Source organism: Mastacembelus armatus, chromosome 3 (genome assembly GCF_900324485.2).
Source record: "Mastacembelus armatus chromosome 3, fMasArm1.2, whole genome shotgun sequence".
Lineage (NCBI taxonomy): Eukaryota > Metazoa > Chordata > Actinopteri > Synbranchiformes > Mastacembelidae > Mastacembelus > Mastacembelus armatus.
In genome coordinates, this window is record NC_046635.1 from 23,799,025 (window position 1) to 23,821,490 (window position 22,466).

General features: G+C 39.7%; 3 protein-coding genes across 4 annotated transcripts; 2 read left to right on the forward strand and 1 right to left on the reverse strand.

Annotated features, from left to right (window-relative positions):
• The first annotated feature begins 4,640 nt into the window (after positions 1-4,640).
• LOC113122667 (mesoderm posterior protein 2-like) lies at positions 4,641-6,570 on the forward strand. Its single transcript, XM_026294158.1, has 2 exons — positions 4,641-5,366; positions 6,505-6,570. The coding sequence occupies exons 1-2, from the start codon at positions 4,641-4,643 to the stop codon at positions 6,568-6,570; spliced, it is 792 nt and encodes a 263-aa protein (XP_026149943.1).
• A 2,881-nt stretch (positions 6,571-9,451) lies between these two features.
• mespaa (mesoderm posterior aa) lies at positions 9,452-10,366 on the forward strand. Its single transcript, XM_026294160.1, has 2 exons — positions 9,452-10,138; positions 10,280-10,366. Exons 1-2 carry the CDS (start codon positions 9,452-9,454, stop codon positions 10,364-10,366), a joined length of 774 nt encoding a protein of 257 aa, XP_026149945.1.
• Positions 10,367-11,378: 1,012 nt separating this feature from the next.
• LOC113122578 (aminopeptidase Ey-like) lies at positions 11,379-22,300 on the reverse strand. Of its 2 annotated transcripts, none has more exons than XM_026294012.2 (21): positions 21,966-22,300; positions 18,499-19,155; positions 17,537-17,679; positions 17,220-17,359; positions 16,537-16,663; positions 16,288-16,442; positions 16,070-16,183; positions 15,800-15,943; positions 15,464-15,529; positions 15,222-15,287; positions 14,364-14,536; positions 14,168-14,244; positions 13,939-14,072; positions 13,795-13,850; positions 13,566-13,713; positions 13,260-13,351; positions 12,880-12,990; positions 12,508-12,675; positions 12,246-12,386; positions 12,022-12,103; positions 11,379-11,714 (listed from the first exon to the last, which is right to left on the reverse strand). In XM_026294012.2, the coding sequence occupies exons 1-21, from the start codon at positions 21,992-21,994 to the stop codon at positions 11,553-11,555; spliced, it is 2,985 nt and encodes a 994-aa protein (XP_026149797.1). In that variant the 5' UTR covers positions 21,995-22,300; the 3' UTR covers positions 11,379-11,552. The 2 variants fall into 2 exon arrangements, with proteins under 2 accessions (XP_026149797.1, XP_026149798.1); XM_026294013.2 differs by having other exon boundaries at positions 18,499-19,876; positions 21,966-22,295.
• Between the last annotated feature and the right edge of the window lie 166 nt (positions 22,301-22,466).

The following is a 22,466-nucleotide window of genomic DNA, read 5'->3' on the forward strand; positions in this document are numbered from 1 at the left end:
CTGTCCCTTATGAAATTTCTCCTGTCAAGGCAGGTTAAGCTTAAAAACATTCTCTCTGTGGTTTTAAATTAAACTTAACAGATGAAAATATCTACAATGAAAAAGTAATCTCAAAATATGTTAAGTTAGTAGACACAGTATACCAACATTGCAGTGTTGTAGTCTGTGTTTACCGCAGAGACAGTAGAACCTAAAACTTTTTGTTTTCTGATGGAAAAATGAGTTTAAAAAATAATAATGTTTTGTTTGGAAGTGTTTTTATTTTCTCAAGAAAAGTCAAACAAAATCAGGTGTCCTGCTCTGAAACACTGTTGACCTCACAGTGCTTCTTATAAATGTGTTATACTGTATATGAGGCATGATAGCAATGAGTGGGAGATGAGCATAACTGTTCCCATGTCTTTTGCAGTCTTTTGCAGCTGTGTGTTGGGGGTAAGTAAGGAGGCTTTGTAAAAACACAGCAGCATACAAGTGTGAGCAAGTGCCAGTAGTAGGAGGATGTGTTTACTCTGGCAGAGGTGTGAAAGGCATTCTGCTGATCTGTCCACGAGGTTTATCAGGATGTCAGACAGTAGCCAGCAGTGAAACTATTGAGACTATTGTTTTCACTGAAACCCATAGTTGTGTTTCAATCTGTTTGACTTTAGTTGGAGCAAGATATGGCCAGTCAGGGTTTCTTACATTAAAGATCAACAGGGTTAGCAACAGGTTAATGACACATTATCAATACTCCCACCAACACTTGTTTCCTACTTGCAGAAAACACATGTATTTCAGTCTGTTGTATTATGTTGTTATGTGCAATTCTGTTATGTTCTGTGAATGTCACTCTCCCATAATTAGATTAAATTTACTGTCCACCTCTGGCTGACCCTGCCAGTCCCAGCTCTGTTTCACACCTAGGGTGCAGAATGTATCCCGCTCCCCTGTCACCTCACCCACTGACATGCATGCAAACACATGCGCATGAGCACGCGCGCGCGCGCATGAGCACGCGCGCGCACACACACACACACACACACACACACACACACACACACACGCGCACACGCACACCTTTTATCAACTCCCAAAAAAATGAATAGAAATCACATTATTCAGGCTAAAGTGACACCACTTGTGAAACCTAAGTTTTATTTTTGTCTGGTCAAGTCCTTAATCTGAGACTTACCAGGAGTAAATTGTGTCAAACGCCTACTTTCACCAACCCAAATTCTCATGCAGTGGAGTATGTGTTTATTTGGGTCATTCCTCTAACATGCCTTTATCAATGCACAGTAGAACAGAGTTAAATGACTCTAATGAAATAAGTGTCATTGATTATCTTCATCAGCATTCTCTATGTGTGAAAATAATTAAATCTTTTAAAGAAGCTGAGAAGTATTAAAAAAATGCAATATAGCAAAACAAAGATCACAAAGTTACAGTGAACTGTGATGAATTGTTAAGTTAGTGACATTTTCATGTTCGTTAGTCATTTTGTTACATGTATTATCAGTGTTGGTAGGGGTCGCCATGATCCTTTAGAATACCTTCAGTGCTCCTTGTCATAAACTCTCTTTGAAAGATGAACATCATCCTTCACTCAGGTTTTATTTATTTAGGTTTTCACTTAAATGTGTCATTGGTCTTTAGGTCTTGAGTTTGATAGGAAAAGAGAAGTCTTGTGGTTTTGCAGTCTGACCAAAAACTTTTTCCAACATATTCCAGTAGCTTATAGGGAGCATAGGTTATTTTTATGACTACTGGCCTGTAAATAGGTGGAGTATTAGTGACTAATCTAAACTCTTCTGAGTAATTTTGAGTTTATCTAAACACTATTTCAAGCAGAGGGAGAACACTGGAGGTCATAGTGGGGTTGATGGATAAGGAAGGCCCAGACAGGTGGCAAGCAGCCCAGCCTCAGAGCCTGCTGTGGGTGGGCGTCCACCTGGAGGTGCCAAACTCCCAGCCATGCTCCCACAGCCTCACCTCAGTCAGGGTGACTGGCAGGGTAGCACAGTGGGTTCAAGCCCAGTTCACCCTGCCCTGAGTCTGACACAATACTAATCCTGCAGCTTGTTTAGAGGGGCATGCATTTTATTTTCAGTGTATTCAGTATTATTAGGAGACTTTACATCACACCACATTTCACTATTGAACCTGGTTTTCATATTTTATAATGTCCTACATGCTGGCAGTTTTTGATCTGGTCAAAGGAAGCTCAGGGGGCTCCAAGCTGAGGGACACCCTCTGTAAACACCAAACAAACTGACATTTCATATAGTTTTATATTTCATCTGTTCGCTTCATGGAGAATTATCAGTGTTTCAATTCAGTTACCCATCAGGGAGGATAAAATCTTGATGTTGAGTAGACCACTGGTGTTTCAGGGAAAGTAACCTAAGAATGTCAATAGTAATAAATGGCATTCAGTAGGATTGGGATGTATCAAGTTTGATATTAATGTGATTTATCAAGAAAAATAACAGATCTGCAATGATATTTGTATAATTTCCATTGTAAAATATTATAATATTGCCATGAAATGCATAGTCGACCCAATACAGAACCTAAAGGATGTCACTATTTCTGGGTAGAAAATTAAAAAAAGAGAGTCGGGGAAAAGAAGAAAAGAGGGAAGAGACAGGGGAGAGTGAGAGATTAACTGTTTTCCAGCATTCCTGGTTCTCACAGCTGAGGTGTGAAGTGACGCCTCCAGACTCATCAGCTCTCATCAGTGTGAAACCATCACACCTCTGCTTTAACTGGATAATACCAGTCATTATGCTTCATTAAACCTTCATGGATTTCTATTTACATTTTAGCCATGTAGGACACAGTTCTTCTATCCAGACCAACAGAGAAGAGCAGCAGCAGCAGTAGTAGAAAAAGCTTCAGTTCCTCTATTAACATGAAGAAAGCGAAGTGTCGAAGCTCAGAGCTCACACCTGAGTCACGGTGACTATAAAATGATCATGTTGGTGAGAAGTGTGAGGATGATGGTGGGATATAAAGTGAGGAAATGAAGAGAAGGCTAGAAGACGCTGCTGTCAGGTTCAAGGCTGGAGTGCAGGTGAGGAGTAAAAAGCAAGAGAGGGGAGTTTCAGTTTACAGTGGTGATAAGATCATCTCTGCTTTCTTAATAATAACAGAGCAGAGATGATCTTTCTACTGAATATCCTGAAACGGACCCCATGCCAGAAGAAAAGCCATGGTGTGATTTCATGTAGCACCATTCATCTCCATCTAGACATGGCACACTGAACCATAGTCATGACTCCCTACAGAGGAGGGAGGGGAATTGAGAAAGAACAAACCTTCAGTCGAACGTCTTCATACTGTGTCTCCATAAAGACTGAAATAAAAAAAATTATAATTATGGGAACCATTTTTTAAATGTTTCATTTTTTTTAAAATTTTTATCAAATAAGACCATCGACCCTGTGATAGACTGGTGACCTGTCCAGGTTGTACCCCTGCCTTTTACCCAAAGAAAGCTGGGATAGGCTCCAGCAGATCCCTGTGACCCTGGTTAGGAATAAGCTGGTATAGATAATGGATGGATGAATGAATGAAATAAGATCATGTGTCTGCATGTTTTGTATCTACTGTATTTTTAAAGCTTAACTATAGATGAGTAATGAAAACAGGATGGAGAGCCTATATAAAGAATGCTATGTTCAATTTGAAAAGTTCTGCATTTGCAATTTTACTTTGTAAAAACGTTATTGGCAAAACTCTTTGTACCAGAAGTAAAAGTAATAATGAAGTAAAACAACCAGTTCTCAAAGTGCAACATTATTATTTATATTATACATCAAATTGTAGCATAGAATTGAATTGAAGTGAAGTAAAACTCCATTCAAATGTCCCAGAAATATCATATTGTACAGTAATGAGTATTTGGGGTTTGTTTGACCTGTTCTTTGTATTTATAGAATAAATGTGTTTAAACTAGATATTTATTATTATTATATATACTACATTAAATTGGTATTTGGTGGTAATATCCCCAAAATCCAGGTTCCACATACTATATTGTGAAATATTTTGTTCATTGTTAAGGTATATGATTGTGTTGCCATAAAGGATGGTATGGTTTAGTTTTGGACATATGTGAATCACATGTGTACTATAACAGGTTAAAACTGTGGTTGATAAATATTTTGCAACACTGACTTGGCGTACAAGCATTGTATTTTTGTCATATATCACTTCTTCACACATTCCCGTTATAATGTTTTGTTTGCTGACCAGTTTTTTTTTAAGATTTGGTGTAAAAAAGTGAATCCCTATTCCTTCAACATGTGCAAAATACATATGAGTTTCTCCAGGGACAAAATCACCAAAAAGCAAAATCTGTTTATTTTTTTGAGCAGGAGTCAAAATTCACACTTCGAATCCTGTAGCTGAACTTTCCCAGACAGAGGAGATGGAGTCACAGAGGTACAGGGATAGGGTCCCAGTGAGAGTGGGTGTGTGTGTGTATGTTCAGGGGCAGTGGCCTCTGCTTTAGACACTGACGGTTTGTGAGAATCTGCAGAGGTGTCACTTCACACCTCTGTGGCCTGGCCTGGATTTATAAACCGGTGCAACAGTGCTGAGCAGCACTCACAACCTTTAGTCCCTCCAGTCAGACCACAGTCTGTCCACGCAACATGGATACCTCCTCAGTGCCTCTTCTTGACTATGGCCTGCAATATCAGTGGTACTCCGACTCAGAAGACCTCTCCAGCATCTCCTCTCCAGAAACCCTCTCCCCTGTCCACACCATGGACTCCAGCCTGTCTCCTTCCTACCAGCAGCCACAACAATCCACTCCCAAGGCAGCTAAAACTGGATATTCCCAGAGCCTCAAAACCTCACCCTGCTCCCTGTCTGGACGTGGTCGCAAGTCGGGCCAAGCTGCTCGGATCCGCAGCAAACAGAGGGAGACAGCCAGTGAAAGAGAAAAGATGAGGATGAGGGATCTGACCAAGGCTTTGCATCACCTCAGGTCCTACCTACCACCCTCAGTGGCCCCTGCTGGACAGACTCTGACAAAAATTGAGACTCTCCGGCTCACTATCTGCTACATCTCCTACTTATCTGCCCAGCTGGGCCTCAGCGAGGAGGTACTGTTTCAGAGGAGAGAACAAGGAGACACCTCAGCCAGCGACACCCCCTCACCTGATATCTTCAGATACTTTCAGCAAGGATCCATGGAAGGTCAGGAGGCCCAGCTGCAGAGCCAGAATCTGAGTGTGTACCCAGCCCAGTGCCAAAGCCAGAACACTGTATTGCACTCTGGGAATTGTAGTTTTGGAGTGGATCAATACAGTAGACAGTACAGTGAAGCTCCTCAGGGAAACAACAGCCTGAATACAACACAGCCCTCCTGTCAGGTATGTGAACATTTGCTCATTAATATTAGTTATCGTTGTCCACATGTAAAAATATACTTTTTCATTTGAACAAGATACTAATAAATATTTTTTTATACAGATGTGTGGCAAAGATGTCTGCATCCCGCTGGTTCCAGGAGAATATTGGGGTTAAAAACTCCAACACTTTGTGATCATCCAACAACAGACAAACTACTTCACTGTTTTTACTGCCTCACTGTGAATTGAATAATTTATTGAAATATATATGCTATTCTACATTTTATTTATTTTGTCCAATGAAATGTTCCATGTAAATACTGATATGTCTAACAACTATTTTTATATTTCTTATACCACTATTTATAATAAAATATCAAATGTTGTCAAGTTTTGTCAGCTGCTATTCATTATGTGTGTTCTTCAGATGTGGAAGAATCTGTGGCTAAAATCAGTTAAAGTGATTTAATAAAGAAAACCCCAAACAAATGTGGTGATTTAAAATGAAGAATTTCTTCCTATATTGTCACCTGCTCATACAGGCACAGCAGCACCACACATACTCAAATTAGGATGAAAAATTTGACGTCCTTAGTGATGGTACTCTGGAAATACACAATTAAAATAACGTGGCACCACTCCCAGTCAGTTTTTGTTTAATCAACATATTATAGTTGCTATTACAAAAATATAAATAATATGAATAATCTGCAGTGTTTCAGTGCAAATGTGTATCCCACAGTTTATCTAAAGAAATTAATCTTCACTAGACTGAGTTAGAGTGATTAAGTGGATTCTTCCATAGTTACAGTGTTTTAGTACAAAATTCACATAAATCTTTAAATACATTTTTGCATTAGAACTGTAACACTGAAAGTGGTTCAAGTGGGACCTTTTAATGGTCAGTGTAAAAGTGGAATAATTAAAACAAGAAAAAAAAAAAACAATGTGAGTGTTCATATGCACACCTGACCAATACATTAAAATAATGTACCAGCTTGAAAATCAGGTGCATAACATATCCAAACTGATAATATATTCCTGGGGCTTCATGGTGGCCTGAGTTTTGCATATCACCACACACCCCTCTCTCTCTCTCCTTGTGTTTCCTGTCACTAATTTCACTGTAAAGTATCTAATTTGTATTTTTGTTTTCCAGCTGCTCCCATTCAGGATCGCCACAGCAGATCAATTGACTTACACTGGATGCAACCTCAATGGCTGAGGATAGAGGCCCCTGGTCTTCCATCCAAGTAATAACCAGGCACAGCCATGCTTGGCTTCCGAGCTCGGACGCTATCGGGCTGCACCATAAAGTATCTAATAGAACAATAAACCCTTTGCATTTAAGCAAAAAAAAAAAAAAAAAAAAAAACAAACAAAAAAAAATAAAACAAAAGTAGATTGCGTCAATAAAATGTAACATGTATGACAAAGTATGCAGAAGCTAAACTTCAATCAAATGCATAACTGTATACAGGCTGCAGTCATAACAATTATATAATGTAATTTGTATATTATATGAGCACTACTGTATAGATGACACAGCTAAAGTAGAGAGAAGCTGTAAATAATCCTTTGTGAATTGTTCTAACATTATTAACTGGTGGTCACAGACATTTCCAGAGCTATTTTACCAATATTACTGTTTTTATGGTCTGAAGCACGTGAGTAGTGCAAGGTGAGCAGATAAGCTCTCATCCTCTGTCACAGGTTATCTAGTTTAGATAATTTAGTATATCTTTGTTAATGGAGCTCAGCAAACACATAGAGCTCCTTGGCGCCGCTAAGTCTAGACTAAGATATAAGATCTTGCCTCCTCCTTGCCCCTTTCTCTCACCTACAGCACTAATTACCTGTTAAAGCCAACAGAGAGGGCTTTAATATTCATAAGAAAAGTGTGGATCTGCATATCAGGCTGGAGAATCAGGTCCAAGTGTTTAGTTTGCCACATACATGATGTTCATTTGATATGCAAGCACCAAACCCAACACAAACTCTAATATACTCACTCGGTTCTTTCATCACAGTAAAGTTAATAAACTCTCTGGGCTAAAAGGGTTTAGGATGAAAGGGTTAACACTGCTGTGCCAATTATTCACTCATTACATGTGAGTAAACACCATCAGAGCTAATGTGGATTAAGAGGAGGAAGATATTGTCTATCAACCAGGGAGGCAATTCATGAAGTGAAACTGTTAACGGACGATAATTTGACATAGGATACATCATATATAGTAGTAAAACAATAAATAATTAAGGTTCCTCTTTTATTTTTTAGTGCAAAGTTCAAATCCGATTTTCACAAAATTCAAACTTTACAAGGTTTAAGTGTTGAATTAGGTGTAATATGATGTTGTAGCCAGATGATAGACTGACAGCTACAGAGCAGCAGCAGGTCAGTATAAGGGAAGTCACAGCATAATATGTACCAAAAACACAGATTAATACCAGGCATAAATGTTGGGTTGTTGTTTCCAGTGACTCATCTAATGCTGTGCCACAGATCCAGGTCCAAAGGTCACTGTGGGGACTGGTCCTTGGCTGGTGTCACCTCACACACTTTTCAGCACAAGAAAAATAAAAATAACTACTTCAGCAAAACACTTTTACCAGCATCTCAAGAAATGTGCATTTTCCTATGTTTTAGAAAGAATCCGTTCCTTGATATATTTTTTGGATATATTTCCCAGATGTTTTGTTTTTTGTTATTTATTTATTTATTTCAGAAATGAGTTAGTGGAAAGTTGTGTGGGACCGGTTCACACGTCCCACTCATGAGTTTCACCTCAGGAGTCAAATGTGACACGGGAGTTTGTGGGAACGCTGCTCAGGACTCAGCTCCACAGTCAACACCTAAACCTCTGCCTTCACAACCTTATCACAGAGAATCCAGTAAATGTGATCCCATTTTTCTGCTCTTAATGTTACTGCTGCTTACACAACAACATCAGCTGTTTCTTAAATTTACATTCTCTTCTTTCAAATCTGGACACAAACCTACAGAATATTAAGCATCAGTGTTTATGTTATAATTTCACACACACACACACACACACACACACACACACACATATATATATATATATATATATATACAGTACAGTATGTTTGTATGAACCTGTTGTTCATTTTCAATACACAACTTTAGAGAAACGTTACGTTTTGGGAGCCAGACACAATATTTGAAAGGCCAGGGGTAAAAACTTTTATATTGGTTTTATAAAAATACCACCAATCCACCAATATAGAATAATCAAGAAACTACTGATTGTTTTTCCTTTGACCTCACTAGAATATAAAACATAGTAGACAATAATTAGTGATGCTGCAACATTCTTTCTATGAAGATCCAGGTTCTCAGGCCAATGAGGCCTACTGCTGTCCAAATAGGATGAGGTGTAAACTCCTCACACCTCACAGCTGACCTGGCACACTTCTCCAGCCTGACTGGACTGACTGCAGGGAATCAGCTTCTAAGGCAGAAAGAAAGACCAGCATTAATGAGCTGTAGAGATGCGCATTTAGCTTCAGTGTCTCATAAAATGACCCATGGATGATGGGAGGGGGGTTGAACCTGAGCTCTTCCACTTGGTTTATTAGTTCATTCAATCATCCATTCAGTAAAAAACTGATATCATGAGCATCCGTGTGTCTACAAGTGATTTTGTAGGGATTGTTCTGGATATGTTTTCGTCACAGATATTTTTGCTGCTTTCAGTCACAGCCAATACATTTCTTATTAGATCCATCAGGTTGATGTACAACCCTGTCAGGGCAGGGTCATGTTCCCAGGCTGCATGAGTGTATAGTGTGAATCTGTCTACTTTATGATGTCCATGTGAGCTACCAAGTCACACCTTGTTCTGGAGCTGGCCTGTTTCCCATGGGACCCCCTGGCCTAGGTGTCAGCCCTGCTCCCAGAGCTTCTCAGGACCAGAGGTGGGTACTGGAGGTGCAACCTCACACCTCCCACCACATATATGGAGCAGCCTCCCTGTTCCTCCTCAGTATCATTTGACTGCCTTATCAGCAACACACCGACAACTCACTGCTCAGGGAAGAGCCTTGAACTACAAGCTACAACTAAAACTACAGCAGCAGCCATGGAGATGTCCTATAGCTGTCCTCTTCAACTCCAGGAGAACTCTTTCTTGTTTGACTGCGAGTCCTTACTGGAGAAATCCTATGATCCCGTGGCCTATGATCCAGCCTCAGACCCTGGTTATTTCAGCGCAGGCAGCAGCCTGTCTCCCACCTCCTCTGTGGACTCCTTCTCTTTCTCGCCAATCTCCCTCCAGACGGCTGGAAATGAACAAGATGTCTTGGAGTCCTTCATCTTCAACAGCCCTGCGACTCATCTTATCCAAGAGACACAGACTCTGCCCGGGTCCAGATCCTCTTCAAAAGCCTCCACCACAAAGAAATCCCGGTCCAGGTACCCGGGGAAGAAGCGCCAGACAGCCAGCGAGAGGGAGAAGCTGAGGATGAGGGATCTGACCAAGGCTCTGCATCACCTCAGAACATACCTCCCACCCTCAGTGGCGCCTGCTGGACAAACCCTGACCAAGATTGAGACACTGCGCCTCACTATCCGCTACATCTCCTACCTGTCAGCTCAGCTGGGCCTCAGTGAAGAGGTGCTGGAACAGCGGAGATCCTCGGGCTTTGTGGTGCAGCCCACAACCCTCAACCAGTTCCTGGGTCAGTCAACGGCCTGCTACAGTCCACAGGAATCAAGCTGTAACGTCATGAGCACAGCACAGCTGTCCTCTCTGCAGCACACAACCCAGGTACGTTTACATCATGGTCATAAAGTGCCATAAATGTCAAAAACATTTACATTCACAATAGGCTGCTTTTCCTAACAATGGTTCTCCTGAGTGTTACAGTTTATGGCATGTTCCTAACTAAAATCTCTTTTCTGTTACCAGGTTTCAAATGAAGTTTGCTTCCCCAGTGAGCAGTACTGGATGCCACAGCAGCACCTTCAAAATGTTACCTTCTCTGGACAGTGCTAAGACACACCGATCACAGTCCGTCCATTATTTTCATTGCAACAATGACTTCTAACTAAATTTACGGACTTCTAACAAACTTTATGGACAAAAATTTTGTCCATTTTTGTTATGTTGAACAAAATACATTTCTGTCCTTTTGTGTGTTTTTGTACATAGAACCTATTTATTGAGCTTTCACGATGTCAAATGAAATAAACATTATTTATCTTAATAACCCTTGGGCTTGTTCTTGTATTTGTATGTGTCATCCCAAATTTTAAAAACTCCTCAGATGAAATCATGCAGACTTGGTGCTTGGCTCCACTTCCTTACATAAACACTGACAATGAGGTGTTAAACAGGAGAGACCTCCCCTCTAAACTCTTTAAGGAAAGACCCCTGCTGAGAGAGGTGGCAGCTGAACTAGGGCCTGTTAATTGGCACCTTTCCTATCTTGTATCCTGTAATCATGACAGCTGGCTGAGACCCTGAAAAAAACAAACAAACAACCAAAACTGGCTCTAGATTATTTTCAGACCTGACTGTGCTGACAGTACAGTACAGTACAGTACAGTACAGTGCAGTACTGTACTGTACTGTACTGTACTGTACTGTACTGTACTGTACTGTACTGTACTGTCACTTTCTGTTGTTTTACATGACCCAGACTTTAATGTCAGTGGTCTGATATTGACTGAAAATTCCTGACCCACTCTGTGAACTAATGTTTTACACGGCGCCTATGTCAACATTGTAATGTGTGATGATGTCCAGACATCTGGAGCTGCTCTGCTCAGAACGCCCAAAACCTTCTGGACATTTACCATTGTATTTTCAGTCAAGCATTGAGAAAACAAATCGACTTGGTTTTCCTCACGCTGTTAGAAGCTGTTATGTAAAATTGTGCTCACAACCTGTGTAAAATCCCTGCAAGGTCCCCTTCTGCTTAGTTGCAGATGTTTCCATTCAAATTGTTTTACAATATGGAAGTGCAATCCTGTGATAAATAACATGTTTAATATAGAGACCCAGATTAAGGTATCAAATATTTTTTATTTATAAAAAGGCTTTGTTTAAACTTTATATTAACCCATGCCCACTAAGAAAAAAAGGAATGACAAATAAAATAAGTCCCAACCAACCAACCAATGGTTGAACAGACTGTTAAAGGGTTGAAAAGTGTCCGAAAACTGGAATTTGTATTTGGTTATGAAACTGGAGACGAGGCCTCACTGGTGAACCATTCAAGCACCGGCTCCTTGTTCATGGCCACCCAGTTTATGTTGGCCATGGTACTCTCAAGTGCCCGCTCAAGAGCCATGGAGGCCGAGCCCAGCTGTCCTGCATTGTCTTCTTTGAACTGCAGCAGCTAGAGAGGAACAGCATGAAAATGAATGGGATTCGATTCTGGGATGTACAGAATGCAGAATATGTAATGTACTGTGTGCTAAGTGATTTCTTCTGGTAGAATGTAAGTACATTTACAGTATGCGAGTGTTGTGCTTATGTATAAATTTAAGCTACTTGTAATTTAATGCAGTATTTCCATTTCATGCCACTGTATAGTCTTGACACAAGAATTTGAATCAGTGTTCTCAATTATAATCTCACAAACTGTGAATGTGAATTAAAAAATGGTGTCATGAGGACAGGACCAAATATGAGTCGAACTGTACCTGCTTGTATTCAAACTCTGTGGAGAAACGTTTGGTCACCCCACCAATTAGTCTTCCAAAGGAGAATGATCCACCACCATAGCTGAAGAAAAAGCAATAGTGCTCTAATATTAGAGATATTACTCACTTACTCACTACCTTACTTAAGTAACTTTCATATTAGAGATACAGAGCACAACTACTGTAGATGGTCCCGAACTTATGTGAATAAGGGGAAAACTCACTTGTTGAATATGTGGGCCCAGTTGGCTCTGACAAAGTCCCAAGCCAGGGGTTGACCGATGGGGTTATTAGCAATATATGTTATGGTGGAGGTGGCATCCTGTTTACGGATCTTCTCTGGATCCAAGCTGTACCTCAGATATCTGAAATACATGCCCAGTGAGGATGAAAGCCAAGAATGTCACTACCTTTAACTTTCATTAACTTCACAAAAGCAAATACAAACGTCAAATGATGGAACAAATATTACTCAGTGTTACTGACCTGTTGAGCAGCCAGGGCTGTTTGGTGCAGGACAGAGCAAACATCAGTTTCTCAGCTTCTGAAGCCACAGTTGCATTTTTGAACATGGACCATGCAAAGTCCCACTCCTGCACTCCTCCTGCCGCGATGGCATTGCAGTACACGGTGGACTTCAGGTTGGGAGTAATACTGTAAGGTTTTATAAAGATGGGAAATAATTAAGGTGATGACGGCCGAGGAATTAAAACAAAAACGACTGCTGTATTTAACAAGTTTAGAGAAAGATGCCATTTTATGCTCTAGAGAGATAATAAAGAAGACAAAGAAAGGAGAAAAGGAGATACAGAAGAAATTTATGGGTGTGTGGAAAAGAGAGAAAGATTGTAGAAATACTTGTTATTAGCAGGGTTTTTCATCCACTCTTTGAACCAGTTAGTGGTCAGTTCCTTACAGCCTTCCACTCCAGCACTGCAGGCCAAGGAGACTGCATTCACCTGATTATACCTGAGCAGAATAGGTCAGAGGTCATTTAAGGATCAGGAGAATGCTCACAGTAATGAAAGGGTCCATATATTTACAGCAATGCTTTCAGCTCTGTGATATGTAGGCTCAAGTTAAATACAGCTGATCTGGTGATCATCTGGTATCAGGTTAAATCTGTGCCTACAAATACAGGTTTGTTTAGATCTGTGGGGCTGGTAGGACTAACATCAGATGTAACACTATCAAAAGAAACAGATGGTTTTAAAGAGACAGCATGTTCACATCCTTACTGGTCAGTGTGTTTTTCAGGGTTCTTTGTCCAGTTGAGAGTGATCTCCTTGAAGTGGTTAAACAGAGGAGTCACCTGTTTCTTTGTGTAAGCCTGAGGAATCGATATACACAGTTTGTTAAAAAAAAAAGACAAACGTCATTCATTTTCTGGATGCGGTTTGTTTTACATACTGTATGATTTCCACAGGGAGATTTGCCATGATTTAAACATCATGTGGTGCTCCATAAATGTTTCTATCTCAGTCAGTGTTTTAGAATCAACATCTGAATTAATTTATTGATCAAGTAGCAAAGGTTGACCTGACCTGCATGGGCCCATACACTTCACTGCGGTCAAACATGAGGAAGAAGTATTCCAAGTTGTTTCTGGCTATCTGCCATGGCATGTATTCAACTTCTTTACTGAGGAACTTGGTGGTCCTCAGAGCCAGGGTTATGTTCACCATCTTTGCCCTGAAAAAGACAAATGCAATACAGTTGTTCAGCTTTGTTTTTCAGTATGTGACATCATAAACAAATTATAAACAATCTCACTTTGCAAGGTTAAAAGTGTCATCGATGATTTGAGCTCGGTTGATCACTGGAATAGCCTGAAATGTGAACAGGGAACTGATTTCAGAAATTGATAACTGTAGTTATTAAGAAACACTGTATCATTTCCAGCTGCAGCTGCTGTACCTGATGACTGGAGCTCAGCTTGGCAAGGAGACGCTCCCAGTTTTCAGAGTCATAGTTGACTCTGTAGAAACCTTTCATATCTATGTTGGCCAGCAACCATCCAGTGGTATTAAGAATCATGTCTTCGTTTGTAGCTGTTTGGATGGAGATTAAAAAAATAAGACACCTTTTTATAGCGTGTTTCATCACGCTTACACTGCTCTGAATGCAAAACTAAAATAAAATGTACCTTCTTTTTCAAGAAGCCAGTACTGCTGTTCAGCTCCACCATTCTTAATCCATGTAACAGGAACAAACCACTCATAACTGGAGCACATGTGCATAAATACACCATATACAGAAAGAGCAGGTGAGTTTGGTCTGATATTGTTACATATTCTACATGCAGGATATTCAACATATTCACATTAAAAAGTGGTTCCTACTTGAACTCTGACGGTGTGTCCACTACAGAGTCTGGGTCTAACAGGAAGTGTTTCTGTGTGATTTTTCCAGTCTGGGTATTGATAGTAACCACAGGGAACCCCATCTGTAAGATCCATCTGTTCATGATAACCTCCACAGGCCGGGGCAGTGGTATGCCAGCCTTATCCACTGCCTGGTAACAAGAATAAGATATTAGTAATAACATACAGCAACTTCTTACTGCTCCCTACTGAAGAAATATCTTCCACTCTTTGCTAAATAATATTTGACACATTTGTGAGCAATGATCTTTGAGTCACGGTGAACATTCACATTAATTCTAGTGTGGCTCCAAATGGCAATTATTGAATAATGGTAGTTGCCAAATAAATATCAATGGTTCTCTGTCGTCTCATGGATGTTAAATAGGCAGCTAATTCCTAACAGTTTTATTAGGGTTAGAAGGCGATTGTGTTTACAGCTGCTGCTGCTGCTCTGTAACTGAAAGATCCATAACTACTCCTTAAATGCACTGAAACAATAGCATTTAATATACTTCTATATCAATCTTTATTATAATCATTGCTAAGGTGGAGTACACTAATCATGAAGACTGATACCTGTATTTACTGTAGATGGAGAATTAATATTTTCACATTTTCACTTACAATATCCACTTTTAATGCTGTGTATATTCTGCTGGATATGTTCCAAGGTTGGCATATTCTTTTAGCTTAGGAACCAGTGAGTTCAGGCTAATTGTGCTATCTACCGGGGATATTTATGAAAGAAATGTTTTCACAGCACACTACTCATTTTCAATAAAAATATTTTGGTATTTCAAAAGCTGTTGAAAGCAGTTGTGACTGTGCTCTTACCATCTGCAGATGCTTCCAGAGGTCTGTGTAGACTGTGTTCTTATACTTAAACTCCTCTAAATATGTCTGCAGACAAATAGCAGTGGTCATGCTCTAGTTGTGCTTTTGCATTGAACAAAATCAGTGAGATGGCAGTCAATACAATAGTGACTGTATAAACAAAAAGCTTTGACAAAATAAAAAAACATACACATTTTTCAACAGTTTGCGTGATGCTGATAAGTTTAATGGCTTCTACTCACATGGAGTCCACTGGAAAATGTGGTCTCGGTGATAAACTCTGAGAGCATCCTGAGCACTGCAGCTCCCTGTAATGGAAAACAGAAGGTTATTAGCATTTTCAGTAATTGACATATGCAAAATGTCAGAATTACAGCAATCTATGAATGAAGATCAGTGATTCATTAGTAATCAAATTCTGTAGAGTGCCAACAGTCCTTAATAAGGATTAGCTATGAATAAAAAAAACATTTTAATTAATTTTTATTTTGTTTAGCTGAGGTCAAAATCATGTCTAGGGGTCTTGAACAGAATAATACATTGTGGTAAAGTTGTAGTGATGCGTTGCTCTATTGCACCTTGCTGTATGTGATGGAGTCAAACAGTTCAGTGATGAGGTCTGGTCTCATGATATCCTTCTCGTTGGATGAGAGGGGGTGGGAGGAGGCCAAAGCATCCACAGCCATCACACCAATGATCTCATTTAAAACTATTAACTCTTTCTGAAAAATACACAAAGAAATGTTTGTATGTTGCACTGTGGCATGACCAGACACACCATAAAATGCTGAGAGGACATCAGAGCAAGTATATTTTCAATAAAAAACAAACAGTCAAACAAAATTCACCATATTCCATGTTGGTTCAGCAAAATTGGCTCCAAGATAAGAGACGTAGGTGGCAAACCCTTCATTGAGCCACAGGTCATTCCACCACTTCATGGTAACCAAGTTCCCAAACCACTAAGAGGACAGAGCTTTGTCTCACTGGCACGTTGTCAAACACATTTCAAATCTAAACACAATAACTATCAAAGATTTGATGTTTGCGTGTTTTTCAGTGATACCATATGGGCGAGCTCATGGGAGATAACCGTCACCACCCACTCTTTATCTCCATTGGATGACATGGCAGGATTGTATAAGAGGGCAGTCTCTCTGTAGGTGATCAAGCCCCAGTTCTCCATAGCTCCAGCACTGAAGTCAGGAATGGCGATTTGGTCTAAAAATGATTTGAGAGGTCAAATTTGTTGCTTTAAAGTAGTTAGTCGTGCTAATAATGTAAGATAATTAGTCAGTGGGTGTCTGCTTCATACCTGACTTTTTCAGGGGGTAAGAAGAGTTGTAGTAGTTCTCAAAGAACTTCAGTATGGGTCCAGTCTTCTCCAGGGCATAATTTCCCTGTCCCTCTTCTATGGCCTTCCTGCGAGCCCAGATCCTGACCTGGACAGAAAAGAGCACTTTTAAAATAAACATATGTTGGTGGGCCACAGATCCTGAGCTTGAGCTCTGAGTCCAGAAGGGGGCGGCAGAGAAACACTCAAACCATCAGGGCAGGTCAGCAAATACCAGACAAGTCAAAGTCAAAAAGGTTTTAACATTAGTCTAGTTGCTGCAACTGGTAAGTCACAATAGAGTACAATTTAAATAGCCCACTGTTAAAGTATGGTGCGTGGCTTCAAATGGATTGGAATTAAATCACTGCATGATCCAGTCATTTAAGCTGGAGTTTAATTAAACTTTTAAACCATCTGTTATGCAGCTGGTTTCCTGTAAGAGCACAGATCTTTTCAGTGTTTACAACCCAAGTTCTCTGGTTCGGTTAGTAAAGTCCAGGCTCAAATCATCTTAAATTATCAGAGCTAATTCATGCTTTGATAGCAACACTTTAACAAAATTCTGCTCTACATGAAGGTCAGACAGAGAGAAGACCTGTACTTGCAAATAATATAAACAGCTCAGACCACTGTCCGTTTTAACTGCAAAACTTAATAATTACCAAAACGTCTGCACCCGGTTGCGTCCCAATGTATGTGAAATCACACACTACAAAAGCCAGCAAGTACGTTGACATAATCTTTGTGGGTTGAAAGCTGGTCTGGATTAAGTCCTGGCCTGCCATTGTGATGTTAACAGGGTCTGTGTGGGAACGAAGAGGGTTATTATAAATGAAAATAAGAGGAGCAATAAGTGTATTTTGTGCCTATAGTCCAATACAGCAGAGAATTTTATGTTTGCAGCTGTGGTATTAGAAGTGTGATAGTAATATGATGTTAATTGCAAAATGCTGAATTTAGCACTGAAACAAGAACTTACTGTAGTTCATGGCATTGGACAGAGCCACAGTCCCGTGTGCGTGTATGATAGTCATGTGGAAGACAGCTTTCATAGCTGGCTCATCAAAGCAGGGGAAGGCTTTCCTGGCATCTGTTGGCTGCATCTGAGTCGTGGCTATAACTCTGAAAACAACAGGCACCATAATAATTATAACCCACACCAAGATGCAAAATGTCAAAGGAACCGTCCACTTTTAGATGTTCTCATATAACGTGTGCTCACTCTCTTCTAAGAGTTATTTTAGAATGAAGTGACTGTAAAGTGTTTTGGTGAACACACTCTTCCTAAATCGATTACATATTTTATCACTGTTGACCTGTTATGTCTATGCAAAATGGTTGTGAACATGTTAATTACTGAAATTATTTCTGTAACAAAAAGTATAAAAACATTATTATTATAACATGTATTTCTATTTACCACCATGCCTTTCTTATTTCAACCACCAGAATATTTATAATTCTGCATATAGTAGCTTTAAATGGAACACTTTACTGTTAGCATTTTAAATTCATTTGAAGTGGGATTTTTTTTGTTCTATTTTGATTTATTTTTTATTTTACTTTATTTGTTTCATTTTTAATTATTTTGTAAAGCAAATCTTTATGTCCTGGACTGAAATCTGTATAAATAAACAAACTGCAGCCAGTTAGCTTAGCTTAACATTAAGACTGTAAATGGCCAAAATATGAAATATTACGCTATGTGTTGATTTGTGTACAGCCTTCTGTCTGTAGTTATATATTTCATGGAATTAAACTGAACACCTGCATATATGTGGTCCATTAATTCTTTATACCTTTTTTTTTTTTGGCTGTTATAAATATACTTATTCATAATAACAGTAATAAAACCATCATTAAATCTGCAGTTGGAATATTAAAAACTAATTCAATTCAATTGCATTAACATTCAAATAAAGATGAAAAATAACATCATACTTTTTCACACCATCTTCCATGTATTCGCTCCTGTAGAATCCCCCCAGGTCATCGGACAGCTCGCCAGTAAACTGGGTGAAGAGCTCATACATGTTGCCGGCCCACAGTGGGCTGCTGAGCTGGATCACCAAATACTGGGTTGGAATCTCCAGCCAGGTCTTTGTCAGGGTGGGTGCAGTAGCTCCGTTCAGACCGTTTAACTTGGCATGGTGCCCCTCAAAGGTGGTGAGGTTCAGCTTGTTAGAGTGGATAAGGATGAGATCCGTCTCCCTCACACATCTAATGACCACAGTGGAGTGTCCAGAGAAGACGTACAGGTTATCTGCAATGGGCTCCAGCCTGGGCCACAGGGTCACGTTGTAGGAGACAGGAGCAAGAGAGTCTGGAAGTCTGAAGTGCATCCAGGGTTCCTTTGGGGTGGAGGGCGTAGGGGAGAAGGTGGAGGTGGCATCAGGGCCAGCAGTGAATGGAAGTGTCACTTCATTCTTTGATTTCTCCTGAGCATAAACCACAGACAGGGCTATGATGACAGCCACAGCAGCAACGGCTGCAACCACACAGGTTACGGCCAATTCTTTTCTGATGTAGAAGCCTTTCCCCATGTCTCCAGCAGAGAAGAAGACAGAAGGTGGAAACTGATTGCGATTTATGTCCTGTCTTGAAAGATTTAGCCCAAAGTTAATAGTTGATCTCGTGGGCGGGGAAAACAGCTGAAGGTCCAAAACAGGGAACTGCAAAAGGTCCTTGAGATAAGAGTGAGTCCTGCCTCAAATGTGAACTTTTACCAATCTGAATAAAGAAGTTGGCTTGTGTTGTCTGTTTATTCAGAACTGTAAATTATGTGGTGGTGGGAATAAAGTAGAATTCAGCATGTGTGTGTCTGGTATTACTCAGAGTGTGCAGACCAAAACCTGTTTACAGACTCACATTGGCAGGACTGGGCCTTCCTCCTGTAAGGCACTAAATTTTAGGTTGATGGTGTGGTTTAAGGTTAAGATCAGGTTAGGGTCAGGGTTGGGTTAAGTGGCTATGATTTAAATTAAAGTAAGTCTCTGGAAAATGACTGTAAGTCAATTTAACGCCCCCACAAGGAATGAAAATAAACAAATTTGTGTATATACAAATTTCAAATGTCAACTGTATACAGATCTGTTTTTGATTTGTTTGTTTTTACAAAGCCAGAATTACATAATGAAATGTGTTAAAGATGAGTTTACAAAATGACAAACTTATTTAACCCCCAAATGTTGTGAAACCTGTAAATTTGCATTGGTTAACCAAAACAGTGGAACCTTTTAGAAATGGAGACATTTCAACAGAAATCACATATTTTCTGCAACCAAAGGTTTTTGTGCGATCACCACAACTGGTTTTTGATCTGCAAACAGAACAAGAAAACAACAACAACAATGTATTATTTATGTAATTCCATAGGCCATACAAATAATCAGCTCCAAAAAAAAAAAAAAACAAAACAAAACAAAAGTCAGATGCAACTGAGGATCTGACACTGACAACTATTACCAGTGTACAATCATCTTTTTAAGGCGTGGGAAGTAAAGGATAACTTGGGTGAGTCGTGTTTACTGCTAATTTTGTTATGATATAAATGAGGTGTAGTAAATGAATCAGATATTGTCTATAAAGGCTACACAGTGGAAGCAGCGCATCATCGGTATGTCAGCAACAGCTTCAGCCCTCTGTCAGCAACAACACAGGATATTATCAGGCACAGAAATGATGCATAGCCATCCATGTTTTGCCAGAGCTCACAGACAGTCAGTGCATTTTAGCATAAAAAATGTAAGAAAAAAATATGGGTAGTGTGTGCCCATGTCAAATTGCCTGCATTTAGTATAGCAACCATACCTGTGGGACAGGTAGAAATAGTTGATAATACAGTTAAGATTTATGTGCGACAACAAGGAGTAAACCTGCTGAAACATGCCTATCTAGGTCGGATGTGTAATTCCCTTAAATGGTTGTGTTATGACATGCATCAGCACTACATGAAAAAACAAAGCGCCCATAATGATATCAGTGAAGCTGCTGTGTTGAAGCAACGTTGAGAAATCTGACAAAATAATGCAGGTCAAAAGGGTCATCTGATGAGCAACTCAGGAGAAATGCACAAAAATTGCCTTCACCAATGTTGTGCCAAAAAGTAAAAGGAATGAACCTGTCATGAAGTGCAAAACCATAAACACGAGGCACCAATATAGTGTATCCTTGTGGTAGTAGCAAAGGTACAGCATGTCTTTGTGAAATTTAATCATTTGAGGCATTTGTAAGCGAACAATTGTAATTATAACCAAAGGAGGCTGTAGTTAAACTAGGCATTCCTAAGTTGACATGTGTAAGAAATGATTTGTTTCAGCTGTAGTGTTTTATTCAGTTATGAAAAAACAAACTGCTTAGATTTATTGTAAGTACAGTGACAAGTATGGGAACCCCTTGGAATGAAACGTTTTCTGCATTAATTTTTCCATGAAATTTCATCTGATCTTCATCTAAGTCACAACAACAGACAAACACAATGTCCTCAAGCTGGAAACACACAAACAATTCTGATTTGTCTTTATAAAGACAGCTAATAAACATTCACAGTGCAGGAGGAAAAAACAAAGTGAACCCATAGCCTAATTACATCAAAGAAAGCTAATCAGCTAATCAGAAAGCATCAGCAGTTTGCACACCTGGAGTGCAGAAAACCACTTCATTTTAAGGGGCTCACATACTTTTACTTGCCACTGTATAAGCCAGTTTCAGACGTATAATATTATTTATATATGGTTTATTTATGTAAAGGTTGTCTATTTGTGTGTGAGTATATTTGCTTTACTCTTACTTTACATCCATTCCTATTTAACAGTTTAAATACCTCCAGGGATCCAGTGTAACCAGTAAAAGGTAAATCTGTTGAAGACTGACTGCAGCTGCTACCTTTGGTAAAGCCATCAAGCACCAGGTTAGGAATGTACAGAATCCAGATGAATGAAGCTAGAGGCCTTGTAGCATTGTAGAGGCTAGTGCTCTTGAAACTGTTTTACATATGGTTAAATATAAAGCTGGCACGCAGTATGAAAAGGAAAGGCACAGGATAGAAATGTACAGAAAAGATGAAAACGTAAGTGAAACTAAATGGTTAATTCAGTGCTGTTGGTGGCAAAAAATGCAGTTCAGTGTTAGACTGGAACTTTGTAAATCATCAATCTATTATCAGTGCCAAAGTTTTGTATTTTGTAATCTGGCTAATGTTGCTCCCACATGAGCATAGTGAGCAGAATTCTAGCCAGTCTTGCACTTACTACATCAAATAAGGTTTGCCTGGGATGAAGTCAAATTCCATCCATCATCCGCCACTTATCCTAGAACATACAGGGTAAGTACCAGAGAAATAACCACACCACATGCAGCCAAACACAAACACCACAATACAACAAATGGCAGCAATCTATTTTTCTTACCTTTCATTCGTTTTGTCAGTGTGAAGCATGTACTCTCATTTTTAGTATTGTCTGCTTGTCCATTTAGACCAAGAAATGTGCCAGATCTGTCATTTTAATGCGTCCTGAAATTAAACTTCAGTGTTTCGATTGTTAACTTTACAAGGTCAGGCAAGATCCGCAACTTCCATATTCATTGACTTGTTTCCTTCTTTCCATTAGATAAGTGCCAGTTTCTTTTTAGACCCAGCCCCTCTTGCCTGCATGCCTTTCTTCTCCATTCCCATTACTGTAATCTGCCCCTGGTCGGCTCCGCCCACGCTCACCTGTTTCTCATTTGTGGCTTCACCCTGTCAAACTTTAGTTTAAAGCCAGCTTCCGGGCATTCATTCCTCGCCAGATTGCTGACTGATGCCGTGACTCTCCAGCCTACTCATCTCCTGCCAACCTGTTTTCACCCTGGACCATGACCCTGTTAGATCCTCGCCTGTTCACTTTGCTTTGTTTTTAGTGTTTTTCTGT